This window comes from Lytechinus pictus, chromosome 6 (assembly GCF_037042905.1).
Source record: "Lytechinus pictus isolate F3 Inbred chromosome 6, Lp3.0, whole genome shotgun sequence".
Lineage (NCBI taxonomy): Eukaryota > Metazoa > Echinodermata > Echinoidea > Temnopleuroida > Toxopneustidae > Lytechinus > Lytechinus pictus.
Genome location: NC_087250.1, coordinates 1,234,038 through 1,255,967, shown reverse-complemented (window position 1 = coordinate 1,255,967; position 21,930 = coordinate 1,234,038). Strand labels below are relative to the sequence as shown.

The window sequence follows — 21,930 nt, the reverse complement described above, 5'->3', positions numbered from 1 at the left end:
AAAATTTGTTAAGTGATCTCTGATTGATAAGTTATATATTTACCTTTCATTTCTGCGAGCGTAGCGAGCAAGCGGTTTGGGGGGAAAAATCAAATCTGACGATGTAAAATTCACATTTTTTTTATTTTTTATTTTACCAGGATCAGAATGACTACCTTAATGAGCAATAATTAGTGCGAGCGCAAAACGCGAACCAAAAATGTGTGATATTCAAACCTTAAAAGTGGACATTCTATGCATGTTTTGTTACCAAGAACTGGACGAATACCTTATACCAAATAAAAAACTGATGAGGAGCGAGCTTCTTTTTTTTGAAATTTCATGATGGCCATTTTCTAGTCAATTTAAACAGATTATTGTGCTCACGATTCGATTTTGTAGCTTTCAGCGAGATACGCGATTACGCATTCTTTTCATGATTACAAAAGTACTGAATATGAAAAAAATGTTTAGCTTGCGCTACGAGCTCCAATCATTTGATTAGAGAGATGTATATCCCATTCCTGAACTCCAAGTAATAATCTTTGAAATATCCACTTTTCTTGTCAGTCGGCCACTCTGCCTATCTGCCTATATATATATACAGTATATATATATATATATATATATATATATATATATATATATTCAAATATTTAAAACGCTTTGCATTTGCATTAATTGTTTTGTTTAGATGCTCACCCTATTCATGATTACAAAAGGAGTTTAAGTTGCTAGAGCTAAATCGCCCATGCTCCTAAATCTTGCTTGCTTCACTCAGGGGTGGCGGAACCGGGGACAGGGGGGGGGTGGATACTTGCCCCAAAAAATCCCGTCGGAAAAAAGTGACCTAGCTTTTTCAAAATGGAATACCCTTTTGGGTTCGCGCTTATTAGCACTTGCATCAATTATTTTTTTTACAAGAATGCTTAGAATGTCCAGTTTTCAGGTTGGAAAATCGGAAAAATTTGGCTCACGTTTCTCGCTCGCATCAAGTATTGTTTATTGAGGAACTCATTCTATTCCTGGTTACAAAAAAAAATGTATAAAATTTCAAGTTTTCAGGTTGGAATATCAAAAATTTTAAGCTTGCGGTTCGCGCTCTCATTATTTAGTTCGTGAGATATACTATTCATGAGTCACTAAATGCAGTCCTTAAAATGTTACTTTCTAAAGCCTGTTGCATAAAACTTTTTACCTGAGAAAACTCTGATAAAAACTGAAAACTAAGGTTAGTCTGATTTCCGCCATTGACTTTAGCACAGGGCAAAAACTCCGGTAAAAACAATCTGAGTTTTCTCAGGTAAAAAGTTTTATGCAACGGGCCCCAGGTCAGTATATAAACAAATTACAGCTCGCGCTTCGCGCTCGCGTTAATTCTTTAGTAAGATACACATCTTTCTCACGATTACAAAAAATGCTCAGAATGTTTAAGTTCAAGTTTTGTTACATGAAATGTCTACTAGTTTGAGCTTGCGATTCGCGCTTTCAAATCTCACAAGGATCATTATTAGTATTATTTTTATTACCAGCAGAAGCTGTTATTAAAAATGACATCCCCTCCAATACAAATCCTATTATCTGGACCAACAAACTTAATCCCCTGCATCCTTAAACCATTTGCTAAAGGCAGCAATTGCTCAGATAAAATCGAAATTAGCCTATGCTTGATCCGGGCGCCTATTCTTTTGGCCACAACACACGCATGTATCATCGATCGTTATTACTATCATTGCATAATATCGTTTTATCTTGTAATGACAACACCGTGTTTGTTACCAAAATGAATAATTTTCATTTTCGGAAATACGAACCTTATTTAATTTTCAGATTAACGAACCTTATTTCGTTTTCGGATTAACGAACCTTCGGAATTACGAACCTTATTTCGTTTTCGGATTAACGAACTTTATTTCGTTTTCGGATTAACGAATTTTATTTCGTTTTCGGATTAACGAACCTTATTTCGTTTTCGGATTGACGAACCTTCGGAATTACGAACCTTATTTCGTTTTAGGATTGACGAACCTTCGGAATTACGAACCTTATTTCGTTTTCGGATTAACGAACCTTCGGAATTACGAACCTTATTTCGTTTTCGGATTAACGAACCTTATTTCGTTTTCGGATTGACGAACCTTCGGAATTACAAACCTTATTTCGTTTTCGGATTGACGAACCTTCGGAATTACGAACCTGATTTCGTTTTCGGATTGACGAACCTTCGGAATTACGAACCTTATTTCGTTTTCGGATTAACGAACCTTCGGAATTACGAACCTTCGGAATTACGAACCTTCGGAAATACGAACCTTCGGAATAACCGAACCTTCGGAATTACGAAGCTTCGGAATTACGTATGTATGCGTAGTAAGAGCACTGAATAAAAAAAAAGGATCAAGGAAAGGTAAATCTACCAAAATACGCAATCGAAGATGCCGCAAAAGAGGGAAAAGAGATTACAATAAATTAAGAATATAAGATAACGGCAAAGTAGAAATAAACTAAAGAGGTTATCAAGTGTGAAAGGTGGCAATTCAAGAGGCGAAAGACAAGAAGTTCAATTTTTATACATTTTGACTGTTTAGGATTGCCGCACACAAAATGCAATCTGATCTTTATATAAAATAAAGTAATATTTTAATCAGACAGCTGTTTTACTTCCATGAAATGCTGGATATCGTTCCCGCCGCAAACATTTGTTTCATACTTTAAAATGAAGGAATCTATAAGCTGTATTTATACCTCAGCTCAGTATCACCTTCACTCTTTGATCGTTGTCTCCCTTGTCCTCTGATAGTCTTTGTTGTTGATTCATGATGTCGTTTCTGTCGTTCCTTTGAACTCTTCCGTTGACTTGAAGAGGATTGAATGCCTCTACGGCCTCTAGCTGGTGATACTGACGTGTCATCTCGACCGATACCTTCCCGTTGTTCATCTAAAAATCGTGGCAGCTTTGAATTAATAGGCCTTAGTCGAGATTCTACACCCGCTGGGTGACTACTTTCATATCTCTTGGCATCCGCAATGACCTGAATAAAATAAAAAAATATTCATGTCAAAACTTATAATGTTTACTTTGAGGAAAGAAACAAAAAACCAGGGATTCCTTTGGGATTGGGGTGTTGCAGCCACCAAACATTTTTAATTACTGAAAATGGAAAAGCGGTATGGAGAAGCCTAGAACGTATAGGCCTACGGACAATTTATTTAATAAAAATGACATCATCTGTAGGTTGTCTTAACCACCCTTTGAAATGTTCGGGCGCCGCCCCTAGAAAGAATTGCAAAAGGAATGTTTACATCCTGACAAGATACAGTTTGAAAAAGTTTTAGAAACAAGTTAATCAAGCTGATAAAATTACACCATCATCGGTCTAAACAATATTAAAATCGCCTTATAAAAGACTAACATTGTAAATCTATAGATTCAATTTTCCACTGTATCAAACCATGCCTACTGGATGATATTGAATGCAAACCCAACCATGTTACTAAACATACCAATAATACTTTCTAACCCAAGTTGACATTTTCTCACGAACGTAATGTTCTTCATATATGGTCATCAAAATTTGATAGAACATTAACGGAAAAATATATTATTGAAAGTTACTGTGGGTTAACATTGTGGCATAACATGATTTATTTATTTACCTTAACAAGAAACTTTTTGATTTCGCTGCTCACTGAAACATAGGTTTCATAAGCAATTTGAAGTAAATCCTCTTGGTCCAGGGCGCTGCAGGAATCTGAAGACATCCGGGTAGTCGAACATCTTTTGGTCTTTGGTGAAGAAGTTCTGACATCATTCCTCAACTGAACTGCGCCTTCCTCCGTGACGTCACCGATATGGTCGTTGTCAGTGCTTTCCAATCCACTCTCCTCAAATACATCCCTTGCGTACTCGTTGTCAGACAGTTCTGAATGATAATCGCGTTCCTTTTCGTTACAATCGTAACGATAATATAAATAATGTATCCAGGGTAGCAGCTTTAGTTTAAAAAACATGATAAGGCATGGCCCTGGGAAGCGTGGGGTGGGGGTAATTTCCTCGGGGGGGGGGGTTGCTGTGTGTATTAATCTACATAGGAAGCACCCCCGGGACTTCTGGAAGGTGTTGTGATAAAAAAGAGAAATGTAGCAAAAATTACCTATATTTTGAAAATAAACCTTTTTTTTTTCCTTTGTTTCTTTCTTCTTTTTTGTTATTTGTTTCTCATTTTATTTGGCTCAAAGTAACCATTTTGGATCGGAATTTTTTTTTTAATTCAAAATCAGATTATCAATCCCAGTCAAAAATCATTCCCAAGGCCCTGTGATACTGGCATTATTGATGTATTATTATCCATGCCTCATCTATGATAGCCCGTTGGCCAATCAGACAGATCTCAACCATAGAATCAAACTTAAAAGGTTTATTACCATTTCTGAAGAGAGAAAAATTAATCAGACTAATAAGAATAACGTTTCAATTTGCCAATTTTATTTTGCGAGTTTCATACATAAAACGTAAAAACGGCAAAACAGTCATTTATCTTCATGGAAGTTTCCTTTTTTACATTGCGGTATAAATAAGAATCAAGTACTTTGATTTTGTCTAAACAGCTGAAATTGTAACTAAGTTCAATAAAATTGTTTACTTGATATTTCACATACAGTTCTCAATAGAGAAATTACTAAGAGGGGGCAAATTTGTCCGCCCAAAAATTTGACAAGAAAAAATAAAAAAAATAAATAAATGAAAAAGGTCTTCAAAAAAAAAATGGTACAAAGTACATTACAAAGGAGGGGGTCACTTGTGGCTTGTCAGGGATCAGTTTTGACTTGTTGACTCGTCAGGGGGCAGGGATGCGTTCCTTGCATGTGTTGTGACTCGTCAGGGGGGGGGGGCAGTCTGCCCCCCCCCCTTAGGTACGCTAATGCCTAAGATTCATAATACTATTACATAGACATGCAATCAATCATTAACCTACAATGGCCAGTGAAAACAAGATTGTATGTCATACCATGCAGAATCTGTTCTCGGGAACTGTAGCGGGACAAAACATTATTTTGACAGGGGAGGATTGCTCGTTGAGTAAAGAAAAACCAAGACCGAATTAATAGTCCTATATGTGATAGAATACCCAAACTGAAATCAAAAGTTAACACATGAAAATAATACCCTGGGTAGATAAAAACAAGATTATCAAAAAAAAAAATAATTAATAGATAAATCAATAAATCAATTAATTAATACGTATGTCAGGAAAGAAAGAGAGTTTCGAGTAATGAAAACAGAAGGAAGATCTTACAAAATAAAGAGGGATGATAAAATCGCGAAGGAGAATGGGACTAAGAGAGAAATATACAATTATTTTATTTTATTTTATTTTATTTTATAAGAGAAAAGGTCCAAAACAAGCATATTTTAAGGGAGGAAGAAAAGAGAGATGGTAAGAAAAAAATCAATTAAAAAATAATAGAAAATACATACTCCTCACCTACTCCTGAGTGGCTTCGTGTCACCTGAACGACTCTCTAACTTCGCATGCTCAGTTTCGTTTTTCATCTTTGTATCACCAGTGATCAATGCAGTACCCGAAATAATAAAATTAACCTTCTTAATGACGTCACCTTGTTGGGCGATGTGGTTAGCATAGCGATATATCTTTCTTGATATCCCCATTGCCATGTAATTCTTGTATTTTGGCTTCCATTTGCTAAAAATTAAAATCAAAGTTTTTTTATTGGTGAATTCTTCTCATTATCGTCAAATCTTGTGGAAGTTCCGTGGCCGAGTGGTCTAAGGGGCCTGACTATACATGCAAAGTCCGTGTTTCGATCCCCGGCCGCGGTACCTCTGCCCGTGGGCAAAGTATTTAATGTACAATGCTTTTTTTTATCCTGCTTTCAAATAAAATGTTATATGCATTATTGGTAACATGGTGTCCACTTGGTTTTAAAAAAAAGTTACGTTATTGTGTTCATTGTATCCTGTTACAATGACAATGTGATTTGAACAACCAAATCCATTAATATTTTTGGTGCATGAAATTCACTTAATTGCACCACAAATTGCCACCCCGCGACAGTTTGTAAAAAAAAATGACACCATAAAATGTCACCCCTGCTAAAAATGTTTACTTCGCGACAATTTGTGCTACACGTGCCAGTCTTTTGCAAAAATTGTGTCGGCAAAAGAAACCTAGAACCATATATTGCCCCCCATTACACAAATTTTCTTCAACCACCAATTTGGTGTGTAGTGTGTGTGCGTCCTGGTGTGTGTCGTTGTTTGTGGTATAAGATTGTATGCGTTGTGTTAGAGGTGATTGTTGTGTTGGTATGTAGGTGTGTGGTTGTGTGCGTGGGCGTGTGTGTGTTATTATTATAATTATTATTATTATTTTTTTTTTTTTTGGGGGGAGGGGGTTATCCACTTGGTCTAGCAGAAGCATTTAGTCAAAAAATCTGATCGTCTAATACCGTATGAGCTAAACCCATTTGCTCTAGTAACAGTTTGGTCTAACTTCCACTTGGTCTAATGTATAGGACTTGGTCAAATTCTTGCTTGGTCTAATGACCACCCTAATCTAATCGCCTTTTCGTATAAATCCCAAATAAATATTTCCAGTCTGTCACAGGAATTGACCAAGTGATTTCAGATCAATTAGATACTAGACCAAATAAAAATTAGACGAAGTGGTAAATAGGAAAAAATGACAATTTTACCAAAAGGTTAACTGGTTATAGAAAAAATTAAATCAGACTGTGATGTGAGACGAAAAGGACAGTTTCTTATCAACTCTACATTTTTTTTTTTTTTTTTTTTTTTTTTTTTGGGGGGGGGAGGTGATGGTGACGGGTAAGTTAAGTGTTAATTGAAATGGGGAGACAATTTGTGGTGTCCCCTGCTCCACAGATTGTCGCCTAAATTAGGCGACAATTTGTGCAGGGATGACAATTTGTGGTGTTAGTTTTTTGCACAAATTGTCGCCCAATGTCAGGGGTGACAATTTGTGGACTGAGCGTCAATTTGTGCCGCAACAGGGCCCGTCTTACAAATAGTTAGATTCAAATTAAACTTAAATATGCACTGATCAAAAGTTACATGATTTCTGTAAATAAATTGATCGAAGATTTAAGTCAATCGAAATTTAATTTCTAAGATCTAAATTCATAATTGCTCTATATAAATTCTAAACCAATTAAATCAATCAATTCTTGCCCCACCCCAACCTTAGTTGGTTGTTATAATTGTAATATTCATAATAATCACATATGCCTGGAATTTCAAAATAAATATCGTATATAAAGTGAAATTGAAATAGCAATGTTTGATTAATTTACAAAGACATCTTTTAAATGGATAAATATATCGGAATTATGAATTAACTCGAAAATGCCTTACACAATTTATGATAACATCACCACCTCAATTCCTTAACTACTCAAACCTCACCAGGGAACCGTTTCATAAAGATTGTTCGTAAGTTAAGAGCGACAGGTGAACCTTTCTTACGCGCTTAACCATCACCAACTCAATATACTATTTAACACAAGAAAGGATCGCCAGTAGTTCTTAAAGTCGTTCTTAACTTACGAACAGCTTTATGAAGCTGGTGGGTACACCCATCAGGTACCTAACCCGTGATTCAACATTATAATTAGTGTAGTATTACAAAGGCCCATTTAAATGATAACACACTTTTGAAAATAGAATTAATAGCTAATCTATTTTGGGGCATATTACTATCAATGCAAATAATCTCAAAAGGTCAATTTAAAGACTATTTATCCATACAGTCAATGAAACATCACATAGAGTTGGACAGTTCGCACTGTAAATCTTACCCCAAAATGGATGATTCTCAACAAAAGTATTTTTTTCCTTCCAAATCTCTCTTCTCAATCTATGGAAATTAATCTCCTGATCATGCACTACCGTAGCTCATCCAATAAAAGTACAACGAAGATTAAAAGAATAATGTCAGCAATTGTGGTCCTTTTTTGTAACATACCCACACAATACTTTCTGGGTACAATTAAAATACAAATGGGGTAAATGAGGCATGTATGGGCCAAACTTCTTTTAGATTATTAATATTCAAAATCAACTTATTATACGCTTCTTGACCCTATTGTACTGGCTTACTTCAGACCAGAGTTTTGACTTAGCCTCTGACACGTGTGATCACGCGATTATCAGATTATCATTTAGTAAGTTTCGAAGAATATTCTTTAATTTAAGTATTATTATGCAAATAAGAGTATGTAATTATGTGTTTTGAATAGTTAGTAGAATGCTAAATGACAAAGAATTGTGTTTATTTAGATGATTACATTGATTAGAAGAAAAAAAACTAGTGTCATTAATAGATTATTCTATAGAATCCCAGCAGAGCTGTATCATTCATATTTTCAGGCTATTTTTATAATAAATGTTCATTATCACATCATACTGATTATTTTAATTACAATGATTTAATTGCTTAGTAAAGAGAAACTAGTGTTACATGAATTACACGTCTTAGAAAAGCCTAGAAGAGCTATACTATTTTTTAGGCTTTTTAGACAAAGCAGTGCAAAATAAAAGTCCATCATGTTACGCATCTAATCATGCTATTTAATCTATTATTAAATTCGTTATCGAAGAAAACAAGTGTTAAAATTTATTTCCTACCACACGAAAAATTAAAATAACTTTTTTATTTATGTTTAAGGCTGTATAAATGATAAAGTGACAAAGAAATGTATATATTGCACTTGTATGTTAATTTGTTAGATCAATATGCATATAATGCTAATTACGACGTTTTCATTGGTCAAGGGGGAATCTAGTGTAAATAACAATTTCGTCATAGTAAACGTTTATTATGTATGCTTTGGGGATCCTGGATATACGTTCACAAATGGGTCTATATTAAACTTATGATGATTGCATTATTCAAAAATTAAATATGGATAATTTATTTATTTTTGTGTTGGGTAACCCCCGCAGGAACTCGGCAGAGTAGATTTTCCGCTCCATCAACGCCAAGCCGGCATAATCATAACCAAATACATAATACGAAATACTTTTACGTCTAGGTTGATCTGTAATTGTGGCTTGCTGTTATAGACGTCAGAAATCACTCTTGGGCCTTTTTCGCTTAAAGTGGAGATAATGGCAGAGCTGGGATTTGAACTCACAACCTTTCAGTCATGAGTCCAATGCTCTAACCGCTAGACCACACGGCCCTGTCAAGGAACCCCATGATAAATTGTATCATGTATTTGTCAGTCTTTATGTTGGCATGGTTGGGAAATTAGTAGCGTATTACATATCAACTGTAATCTAATTAGATGGTGAATGCTTAAAATACCCTGAGCTGGCAATCAAGCTAACTTTAAATCAAAGCCCATGTAGAACACAAATCAACAACAACAACAACAAAACCCTTGAACTCTTTTCTAGGACATGTTACATGGCCTATGAGTCTACACTGTTTAAAAAACCCTGATTTTACAGAAAAAAGAAGACTTTGCAGAAAGCAATAACAGAATCATTCTGTTAATTCATAAAAGAGGAATTTTTCTGCAAGTTAACAGAACATGTCTGTTTAAAAAGCGGAAAGGGTCTTTTTAAAGGAAATTTGTAAGGTTCCATACATCAAATACCAATTTTGTGTAAGATTACGCAATCTGGTAAGATTACAGGTGTTATCGAGACTCTGCTGCAGGAACTTCTTTTATTTTAAGGATAAATTTTCTAACAGTGCACTTGGTTGATTAAAACTTTTCAAAACCTGATGTAAAGATCATTTGTCCACTCTTTCCGCCTTCGGGAAGGTTGTTCGACACTATTTGAGGGCCTACCTGAGAACAATAAAACATTGGCTTGGATACCATAGTCATATCTCCCAGTACAGGCGAACTCTATGAATAGAATTATGTCCGGGTTTAAACTTAATCGGCAGCGATGTCGACTCAATTTTTTAAGCCATCTTGGACTTTTGGAATACTTATTTTGAACATACATCTCTTCGTTTTATTGAATCATGCTTGAATGATGAATCATCTGAGAAATATCAGAGGAAAGAGCAAATTCAACAGTAATAGGTAATTTTTATGTTATATCTGCGTTACATCAATAATTTTTGTACCGGGAATTTGTGTTTGTTTGTTTGTTTGTTTGTTTGGGGAAGCACTGTCTAGCGCTTTTTTTTACACGCCTTCGCTTTCGGATGATCTGTGCATTCTTTAAATCATGAACTTTTTATGAAAATATAACATTGATATCTCTGATAATGTGTATAGACTGAATTACACATAAATAGATTACGTGGTTTGCCAAAACTTATATCAGCACAAGCAGTGGCGTAACTACGGGGGGGCATGGGGGGGCACGTGCCCCCCCAATCGGCTGACAAAAAAAAAAAAAAAAAAAAAAAAAAACGGGAAAAGGAGAAAAAGAGGGAGAAAGGAAGAGAAACGTAGTGGGAAAGAAGACATTATTGTTCATTATAATGTTATATTATATCATAATTATGTTATGTTATATTACATAAGGAACATTTTTTTTCATAACTTTATGAAACATAATTTGCTCAGGGCCTATGTCTTCATTGCTCCTGGTGCTTGCATTGTCTGTTTACCGAGATATATAATCCTGTTACACTAAAACCTCCCGTTTTCAAGTCAATATACACCAAACTGCCAAATATATTTCCTCGCACTTCGAGTTATTATTGTTTTATGTACAATAGTATGCTTCTTTTTCATGACTTCTTAAAGTGATTGCCCCATTTTAAGGTCTTAATATAAAACATTTCCTGTCCGTGCTTACGTTCGCAGTAGTGGATTGGTGAAATATGTCTGCTCTCCATGAATTCCTAGAATCAGTCCTTAAAATGTCCCTTTTTCTGATCTGAATATCAACATTTTTCAGCTCGCGCTTCGCGCTCGCATCATTTGGTTAGTGAACTACGTATGGTCTTCGTGAATTCCTACAAACAAGCCTTAAAATGCCCCTCTTCAGGTCTGAATTTCCTAAATTTTCGGCTCGCGCTTCGCGCTCGCAAGATTTGATTAGTGAGATGGGTATGTTAATCATGATTACAAGTGCTTTATGTGCATGTTATTCTAACAAAATCAGCAAGCGCTTACTGGCAGTCACATTAGATGACTATGGTAAGATGTGTATACTCTTAATGGATTCCTAAAATATAGTCCTTAAAATCTTCCTGTTTGGGGGTCAATATTTACAAAAATTTCAGCTCGCGCTTCGCGCTCGCATTATTTAACGAGACAGGTGCGTATCATGATTACAAAAGATTGATTATAATGTCCCTTTTTAAGTCTGAATATCAGAAATTTTAAGATCGCGCTTCGCGCTCGCATTGCTTGACCAGTGAGATACATATCCGTTTAATGGCACTGTCCTTAAAATGTCTCTATTAGGTCAGTATACCTGGCAACTGGGCGCGCTTCGCGCGCTCACTAAGTGACTCATAATGCTAAGTGACTCATTTTGCTGGTGCCCCCCCAATGCCGTGACCCACGGTACGCCACTGAGCACAAGCCAAAGAGACCATGAATGCCGGGAGAACTCTTAACGGTGTATTGGTACCTTTATCGAGCCTCTAAGGATATTTCAATGAATGTCCAACTGTTCCGATTTCAATTATGATGGTAGTGTTAGCTACGATATTGATTTTGATTTCTTAGTCCAGACGGATTTTTTAATTGACAATCAAGCTTTATTCATTATGATTCAAACGTTAGCATGCAAGCCTATTTGTGTTTACTAAATTCCCAACAGAATAATGATCGAAGGAAAACACTACTATATTGCATATATTTAGCTTTCAGAGTATACAGTGTGGTCTACGTGCATTTTCTAGCAGAGATACATTGTTCGAAGAAAATTATTTATGGAACTTAAGATAATATGATGTACACAGTGACCCCTTTGATATATGAACTCGTAATTTTATCAAATAATTATCATATTTATCATCCATGACGCCGGCTTGAAGTTCATTAAGTAATCAAAATCTACACGGAATGGACTAATATATCACCAATATTTGCAAACGTTATCAGAGAAATCAAATCTATTTGATTTAAAGCGAGTTCGATATAAAAGAATGCACAAAAACACAAAGGTAAGTCGTTTATATAGCATAGATTGACTTCATAAGTCCATGTAGGTAACATATTACAAATGACTACATGATAGTATACCTATAATTCCATCGAAATTCAGCATTTCGTTTTTTATCCCTTTAATTGTCTTGTTTACTTTTAACAAAGATAATGTAATACCTTTAAGACAGGCATGTTTTGATAATGTATGTTTTCTGCACAAACTGTAAACAGGCAGGCGGAGCAAAGTCGGTCTGTCTGTCTGCCCCCCCCCCCCCCCATCTATTTAATTTTATTGAATCCACAATAGTCATGATATGTATATAATCATACATACCCATTTAATTCCCTAGTATATCAACTCTTGGTTAACTAGTTAACGTTTGCATTTACATTATTTGAAATATTGCTAAACCACAATTTGCTTACATATAGGTTACATACATACTTATTTACCATATAATCAATGAAATGAAAAGCGAAAGTAGTGGGTTAATGGAATGTAAATTAAAACAGTAATACAAAAATACAAATTATCCTTTACAATGCATTTATAAATAAATATTGGTGTTAATTACTGTAATTATATCTTATATAACTTTGACTTATTCATTCTTTGAGATGTTTCCAACGCTTGTTGACTATATACATGTACTACTTCTCTATCTCTCTCTCTCTCTCTTCGTGTAATATCTCACATAAATAAGTGTACTCATTGGTTTTACGAATTTTAAATGCAATTAGGGTCCATATAATTTGATATTCTGTTTTACATAAATGCTAGTTTTTCCTATTTTATTAATAGTAAAGTATTTTATTAATAGTAAAAGTAAAGTCCTAATGGTTTCCTTTGTGTACGAGTTTGATAGTTTTAACTTTACTTATGAAATATTTATACAAGAAATAAGTTAGTAATATTTTTTTTCAAGTTAAGTATTTACAGGGTCATTTTCGTGGTGCACTTTGGATGATTGTATTCAAAGTTAATTTTCTACAGGTACCCCTTTTGGAGTGCCTGGATACATTACCTAGTTTTCTGTTTGTATTTCTCCTTACTGAAATTAAGTGCACTGCGAGAGTGACCCTTTAATTTAGATTCCTATGTTAACACTGTATATTGTTTATTGTCTTGTAATTATTTTTTCTGTAATTCATGTTCATATCAGTTTGTACTGCGGGACATGATGTTTTTAATAAAGTCCATTTATCTATAATATCTATCAGAAATGAGCGCCTCCACGGGGTGTGGGTGCCAAACGCTTCCTTTGAATGTTCGAGTGATACATAAAGAAAATTAAAAAGGGGAAAAGGGAATGGGTCATAAAAGGAAGAAAACATCATCAGCATGATTTAAAGGTGACTAAGAGGCCCTTAGTTGATAATGAAAATATTTTCATCAGATAATCTTCTTTGATCGCTTTTTCTAGATATAAATTTCATGTCCCATAGACTTTGTAGACAAAGTATGAAAAGCCATTTTCGGCTTAGCATTGTCGGGGGGGGGGTCCATCATGGTTCCATCATTTTAGGGTAAAAACACAACCTCGAGGACACCTACATCATGTGACTACTTGAAAATTGTTTGGTTGTGACATTTCTTGTCTCTATGGGTTCTCAATGGAGTGTCTATAATCAACCCAGGAAACGCCCCTTCAGTTTTAGAAAATTGGTTCGCACTGTGCATTATACCGAGATGTGATCGTGTCAAAAGTCTCCGTTCTTGACAATACTCTTGTATGCGTTATTAAGACAATTTCATTTCCTTGAGATAAAAGATAACAAAAAACATCAAAGAAACATCTCGACGACCGATTCTTGTTCAGATATCATTATAGGGTGACGTCATAACATACCAGCTGGAAACACTGAAATTACAGTAAGTAGCCAACATCAAAGATATAGCAATGTGATCTCCGTGTTAACTACAATGTGTATCAATTCGCTAAATCTAAGTCTCAAATTTGATGACATCATTGGTTGCCTAAAAACCTGTTTTAAATTCGGGCAATCCTGTGATTTCGTCACAATATCTTAGAGGATATAATGAAACACATTTATTGAAAGGTACGAAGTATATTCTAATAATACCAGTTTAATTGTTTCGAGTTATTGTAAATATTGATTGAAGGTGTGTGATCCTTACATTAATTTCGATACGAGATCAAATTAATAGTGGAAATAATATTAATATAACAATGTAGCCAACGTTAATACCAATATCCGTTGCAAAAAATAGGACTAACAGATTCGTGGAAAATTCAGTGATAGTATTATGAGTGTGCCACCCCCTATTCGCCATGTGACATAACTTCCATACATAATTTGTTTCATTAAATATGAAAAGAAAATACCTTGGCATTCAATATATTACCAGGAATAATGTATCATTCACATTGAAGGATATTAAGCCATTTCAAACTGGGGTTCTAATGAATTATTTTATGACATTGCATACAGACAGTTGCTCGAATGTGATTACACAAAAAAAAAAGATGTTCCAATGATTTTTGTATTTCTCATTTAATTCAGTCATTCTAACCATTGTTTTGAAGGATTTTATCGAACACTTTGTGAAGACATTGATATCCAAGTGTAAACTTGTTATCGATACGTACTGTATAAGTGAGAGAATGAAGTATCCGTTAAAAACTGAGCTATAAAACTTCAGTTCGTGAGAACAATGTTTGGGGAAGGGGGGGGGGGATATGATACATTCCACATCGAGGCTTACGCACAGTCACATAATATTATCAAACTGCTTATGCTTACTCGAAGCATAAATAATATGAATGTATATACACATGTATATAAACCAAGAAAGCTTCAACGCGCACAAAAAAAACTCGATCAACTTATAGATTAAAAAGTAACGGAAATATCAAAATTTGACAATATTTTGTGAAAAAGGGTAGGTTTATAAATGCAGTTGATGGTATATGCGTGAGCAATGAGTATCCCAGTAACAAATTAAGAAAAAGATTATCTTACATATTTAATCAAAAGTCAATCATATTTTCTCATTTGTGGAAAAAACCTTGAGTAAATCACCTTAGATTCATTTCGTAAGTTAATAACAACCAGACGGTCGGGAGATTTATATTTACAAAGCCATGCCGAGAAGGGTTTCATAGTTTTATTATTCCCTATTTTCATTGTAATATTTGTCAGACATTATTCTTTTTATTCTATTCAATTCATTATCGTTTTCAGCCTGGAGTACACCTTCAACTTTCTGGTGCATCAGCAAGCACGCCCTCTTCGGCAAATATTTGGTGAATAAGGCATCTAGGAGAGCTTTCCACAACAGGTAATGTGTCAAATTGTGAGAAACGAATGTTTTCTCATTTTATCACAACAATCAGAAATATTTGTTCTTGTAATTTATGTCATTGCTAATTTAAAGCTTTCAAAATTAAAAAGAAAAAAAAATCACAATAAAGGCATTTGCCAACGTAAGGAGAGAAGTCGATTCTGTGACTTATTATTTCTCTCTGTCTCTCTCTCCCTCTTTCTTTTTCTCTCTCTCTCTAACATTTTCATCCTACTCTCCCTTTCTCTCTTCCCTATTCTTACTCTCATTCTTATTTATTTTTTTTTCTATTTTTTTTACCGCTACTCTGTCCTCCTCCCTCCACCTCTATCCCCCCCCCCCCTTTATTCAAATCACCCCTATTTCTCTGTTTGCATTCTCTCTCCCCCTCCACTCTAACTCTCCCTCTTTATAAATCTTTACCGCTCCATCTACTCTTTCCCTCTCTCTTTCTCTATCTATCTATCTATCTATCTATCTATCTATCTATCTATCTATCTATATATCTATCTATCTATCTATCTATCTATCTATCTATCTTCCCTTTTTAAAATATGTTTTTGTATTCCATTTTCAACAGATCAATACTCTGATCACCATGGCAACTAACTTCAACCCAGACCAACAATGTGAAGGAAAGGAGTGTCAATCAATCACAGATGTGACGTACTACGTGGAGGAGAAGAAGAGACTCTGTGATGACTGCGCCTCTAAAGAAGAATGCATCGCAAGACTTAAAAGAGGTGTACCAAATATTTATTGTGAAGAACATGATGAAAAGGTAAAATTATATTGTAAAACTCATGGTATACCATTGTGTTATTCATGCGCTATGATCAAACATCAACAGCCTTGCGAGCGACAAGATATTAATGATGCAAAAAAAGAAAGTGGGGCGAGGCTAACAGTTCTAAAAGAAAGAGCGAGGGACAAAGTGAAAGAAGGTCGTCTTTATGAAGATGAAATTGACCAATGCACGAAAGACACAGGCACACATCTACAAGCTTTGAAAGATAAAGTTAATTCCATAATCAAGGAGGCGATCGACACAGATAAAGTCAAAGAGAAGATGGAGGCTGACAAAATCAACCAAGAATTTGATGATCAGAATCAAGTACTTCAAGAAGAGATTCTGAAGATCAATGAGAAGATTCGAAAGAACAATGAAGAGAGAGAGAAACAACTTGAATTAATCCATACAAATGCACAGATTAGACAAAGACACCTGGACAATAAGAAGATTGGTCTTCATAGAGATATTGATAACATTGTTAAAGAGAAGGATAGGAAGATCAGAGAGTTGATGAAATCATTACAGGATGACACAAAAACAATGGAGAATGCAATACAGACCATAGATACAGTACTAGAAGACGATAAAAACATTGTTAAAGACGGTCATAGTGTGAACATGTCAGTGAGTGATAAACTAAAGAAACCACTTTATAAGAATGATGTGAAACAAATCACTGATATAATATCATGTGTGAGGTTTATGAAGGGTGTTGGGAGAGAGAAGTATGATGGTAGGATTGGTGGGTATGATGGCGAGTGGATGCTTAGTGATACAATCAATGTCAAAGATAAATTCACATCCCCAATTATTGTGGGTTGCATAGATGAATGTAATGTGATCATCACTGACAGAGTCTCAGGTTGCCTGCATACATACATGTTAGATATAAACACTAAACACATTCAGAGAGTGATAACGGGTACTGATACATCATTTGTCGTCTCCTGTGCATTACTGAATGATGACAAGATAGTATGTGGTAGATGGTGTAAATGTTGTACAGGGGACAGTCTGACTGGATGCATCAGTGTGTATGACAGACAATGGATGCGCATCAATGACGTCACAATACCAAGAAACACAACACGCGATGCCTCATTGGTGGATGTTGCTGTTGACCGTGATGGGATGATCATCGCTGCTGAGAGGGGTCAGTCTAAGATATACGTCATCAACCCAGCTGATAGTAAGATCGTGAATACCATCACATGTAAACAGGATGTAGTGATGCGAGGTGTGCTATCATCAGGTCACATCATCGCTCGACCTTACCCTCTTGGTAAGAGAGTACTAATCATAGACAGACAGGGTGGTCAAAGGGAAATCCACCACATTGATGTCATCTTCAATGTCTGTGTTGATCCTATAACAGACGACCTCTACGTTGTGACATCAGATGATGAGGGCAAGACGTGTATGATTGATCAGGTGATGAGTGGGAATGAAGTGAAGAAGAGAAGAGTGACGTCATTCCCACTATCAATTAGACTGACTGATGGGGATGATAGGTTGGGTAACCTTTTATTTTCCCGTGTAATGATATCATCATCGGGCAAGATAATTGCTTGTGATGGAGATAGTATTCTCGTATTCGAAAAGCGGCTCACATTCTAAACGATGATATGTCGGGATCATTCACTATGATGAATAAGAGACACACTGACCAGAATAATACCCTCTTTGGATAATTGAAATATCTGTAGCAGTGAGGCCTAATAAGACCTAATAACTCTGACCCATTTTATACATCACGGTTAACAATAGGCATTTCTTAAAAAAAAATAATAATAAACCCCAAAACTCCCGTATCCAAGAACATGTATCAGCCATGAGGAAATAGGTTTCTATATCATTGGTTGAAAATATTATTGACGAGGTCATATTGCATAAAATATGACGAGCCGTCATCATCATCATCAAGCCTACACGCCATGATGGATTTCCTTTAGAAAGTATTGCTTTGCAAAATGTATAATACATCTTGTAATACTTATTTTCACAACTTATATTACGACTAATACTCCAATGTTGTTATATAAAACCTTTTTATATTTTTACATTCTGATACCGATGTGAATGCAGAAATAAAAGTAAATCAAAACAAATAATGTCATAATGGCATAATGTCATATTTTATATTTCCATGTTTTCCGGTATTTGAAAGATAGATAACCAAACACACTTCCGATTTGAAGGTGCAGACATTGATCAGATTCTACTGAGTGTAGCGTCTGAACAAAATAATTTAGTCAAGAATTTACAACATTCCAGAGATTTATCGTAAAATTGAACAAAGAGATGTAAAACAAAATAGATTAGAATCATTCACCCTCAATTGGACTGGCAATCCTCACGGAGCGAATGTAATATGCATTCTTTTCATGGAAAATGTTTAACTTACTTCCTTAACAATATGGCATGAGCCTGCCAGACTTCTAATTTAAACATTGGTGCCACATCTCCGTTTTAATTAGATTTCTATCCGCGAACATGAAGAACATGAAACTGACAAGATTGATTAGAAAACGATTCAATGTAAATTTCTTAATGTTGACCTTTTCAGTGCAAACATATGGGAGGCCGTCGCATGAAATATTCCCATTTTAATAAGCCTATATACTGGCCGAGTGTGTTTTCCTTAAATATATTTTCCGCTGGCATCATTCTTTATTAAAAACAAAGGAAGAATTATATGCAAGGTTTAATCAATTCAACGGTGTATAATATATGAAGTAATTAACGTAGTAAGATTAAGGGAACTTAATTGGCGTGCCAAGTCGACACCCGATACTTATTAAAGGGGGACATGGATATCACTCATGTTTATGTTATGTTGCATGGTTGACTGGCATGGAGAGAGAGAGAGCGGGGGGGGGGAATAGGAAGGTAAAGGGGGAGAAGATTGGACAGAAAGGAGAGAGAGAGAGAGAGAGAGAGAGAGAGAGAAAGGAAGAAAACGGATAAGATTGTTGGCCAGGGATGATGAGTAGAATCTGTTTCAACAATATACATTAATCCCTTATACTCTATAGTCATGTTGATGTGCATTATTATGGAGTTTGTAAAACCCGTTACTGAGAGGGTTAAAAGATTGTAAATTATTATTTCAATATGATGTATATTCGAGAAGAAAATTATATATTTTGACATATTCATATACTGAGAAACCAGTGATCTGACACTTGATAGAGTAATGAGAAAATCATTGTATTTACACGAAATATATTCAGCCATTTTTTAAACAACCTTTAAGAAAGGCATACCCACTATAGAGTATTACTGAAAATAGTGAATTTCAAAATAACAGTTTGCTTTTGAATATTTGTTTTCAATAAGACCATTACCAATTATGATAAATTGCAGTGTTTGTGCATATATAAAATCATTTAAAATCATGTTTTCGGGCCCTGTTACCTGTACATATAGGATGTAAGCATTGCTTGATAAATATTTTGTTTTAAAATGTAATATTGTAAATAATTCAGTTTTCTGAGATGGTTATGAAACTAGTATATTATGTAATAGGAATTTGATTGATGGTTTCATAGCTAAATCAAACTGCAAATTTCTTCATTCTTTTATGCACAGTAGAAAAATACATTTTTTGGAATTATGTGTATTTCTTTGATACATGGGACTTAAGTGATTGTTGTGTGAACATAAGGCATATGTACCTTATTCTTTATATTCATGATACCATACTGCTCAAGATGGTGACAATTATGATGATGATGATGATGATGGTGATGATGATGATGATGATAATGATGCTGCTGATGATTATGATGGTGATGATGATGGTGATGATGATGATGATGATGATGATAATGATGGTGATGATGATGGTGATGATGATGGTGATGATGATGATGATTATGATTATGATGAGTATGATGATTATGATGACGATCGTAATAATATTAATGATAATGGTGTAGATGATGGCCCAGAATACAGTGACTAGTATAACAATTATAATCTGTTATTAAAATATAAAAGATAATTGTACAAAGGATGTTGTTATCGATTGCATTTTATTAACTTTGGGTGAACGGTAATGAACAATATGCGCGTAGAAATGTTGAATTCATTCATTCTTGATTCTGTTAATAATATTGAAGCTATTTTATGTCGGTGAGATTATTATACTTCGCAAGTGGTTTTAGTTTGTACGCATTTAATGATATGATATTATGAAAATCATGTTACATGACCTCATAATCTATCAATTTGTTACACATCACAATGCTTGTTTTTTTATTGAGAGTTTAATTGAAAATCAATTCAATAATAAGGATAACGTTCTTATCCTAAGCAAATTTGAAGCTCTTTCATCTTCACCATAGTGCTGAGATCACTTGGTAAGAATTACGTCGAACCTTATTGGTCAGTAAAGTGTCGTGCAGAAAAGTACTGAAAAAATGATTAAAATACTTTTAGTTTTTAGCAAAAATTGATTTCTATAATATCAGTTTTATGTGTTGCTCTTCAGAATAATGATTTTAGCTTTTAAAATAATGACATAATTGTCCTTTTTTATGTTGGTACCTCTGGTTGTGCTTCAAAAATATCCTCAAGTGATAAGATATTCAGCAACTGTATCTGCAATAGGTTGGAATTAATTTTGTTGCATTATATATTTGATGAAATAGGCAAATAAACGACAGTAATGCTGCCCATATAGAAAATTGCTTTAAAGTCATCATACCGTATGTTCCTATTAACTATGAGAAAGAATTGTCAAAATAATTTTGGTTAAAATATATCAAATGATTATATAATGTGTTAATGTTATGTCCAACGTTTAGCGCATGATGTAAATATTACTATTCCTTAATGCGATATATTATCTAATAAAAGGAAGTACAGTGGTGCTAAGAAGTTAGTGAACCCACCAGAAAATGAACATATATATTTGAAAGTGTTCAAATTCTGTTATCGTTTAAACTATTTTATTGTGCAGTCAGGTGACAAAATATAATGTTCAATATAGTTTGGTTAACAATCCACATGACGTGCATCAGTGCATTTCTGGTGGGATCCACTTGCTTTTCAGCACCACTGTATATTTAATCGTTATGAATCGTAAATTTGAAAATTAATTTCAGTTTATTTATGAGGCAGGTTTCTTAGTAGCTGGCCATTTAAGCCACAAAGTATTAAAATTGTTTTATTCAATGTAAATGTCGTATGTCTTGTTTTTGTATAACTTTTTGTCATGCCTTGTTCTTGTACCGTTCTGTCACGTCCTGTTTTTGTAAAGTTTTGTTTTGTGTGTCCTTTTCACTTTTTCTTCATATCTTGTAATATAATCCAGCCTTGTTTATCTTTTACTTGGGAGAATATGTAAAAAAATATATTTAACAAGGATTTACATTTAATTTCTACAAGAAAGATATGACGACTTGTGTATTATATATATTTTGAACTTCTACAAGAAAGATATGATTTGTATATTTTATATATATTGAACTTTGTATTTTTGCATTAATGTGTCTTATTTATTGAAGGAAACCTTCAATAAAAAGCTTTGCTTTTCAGAAGGTTTCTATTTCATTTCATAATGTTATATCATATTTTGCTTTACTTTGTAACCTTGTTGAAATTTTGGAATGAAATAAATTCGTTATCAATCAATCAATCAAATCCACCTAAAATGTAATTACATATTTCTCGTTTATTTCTAGCCTTTCGGAGAACCTACCTGGCGTCAAAAGAATTTTAACTTTAA

The 21,930-nt window shown here is 34.5% G+C and overlaps 1 protein-coding gene across 2 annotated transcripts; it reads left to right on the top strand.

Annotated features, from left to right (window-relative positions):
* The first annotated feature begins 13,649 nt into the window (after positions 1-13,649).
* On the top strand, positions 13,650-19,126 carry LOC129263063 (uncharacterized). Of its 2 annotated transcripts, XM_064100654.1 has the most exons (3): positions 13,650-13,969; positions 15,304-15,400; positions 15,984-19,126. In XM_064100654.1, the coding sequence occupies exon 3, from the start codon at positions 16,002-16,004 to the stop codon at positions 17,811-17,813; it is 1,812 nt and encodes a 603-aa protein (XP_063956724.1). In that variant the 5' UTR covers positions 13,650-13,969; positions 15,304-15,400; positions 15,984-16,001; the 3' UTR covers positions 17,814-19,126. The 2 variants fall into 2 exon arrangements, with proteins under 2 accessions (XP_063956724.1, XP_063956725.1); XM_064100655.1 differs by having other exon boundaries at positions 13,911-15,400.
* The last annotated feature ends 2,804 nt before the right edge of the window (positions 19,127-21,930 follow it).

Coding starts and splice junctions, on each gene's coding strand:
- LOC129263063 (XM_064100654.1), top strand. CDS start 16,002: ATGGCAACTAACTTCAACCCAGACCAACAATGTGAAGGAAAGGAGTGT.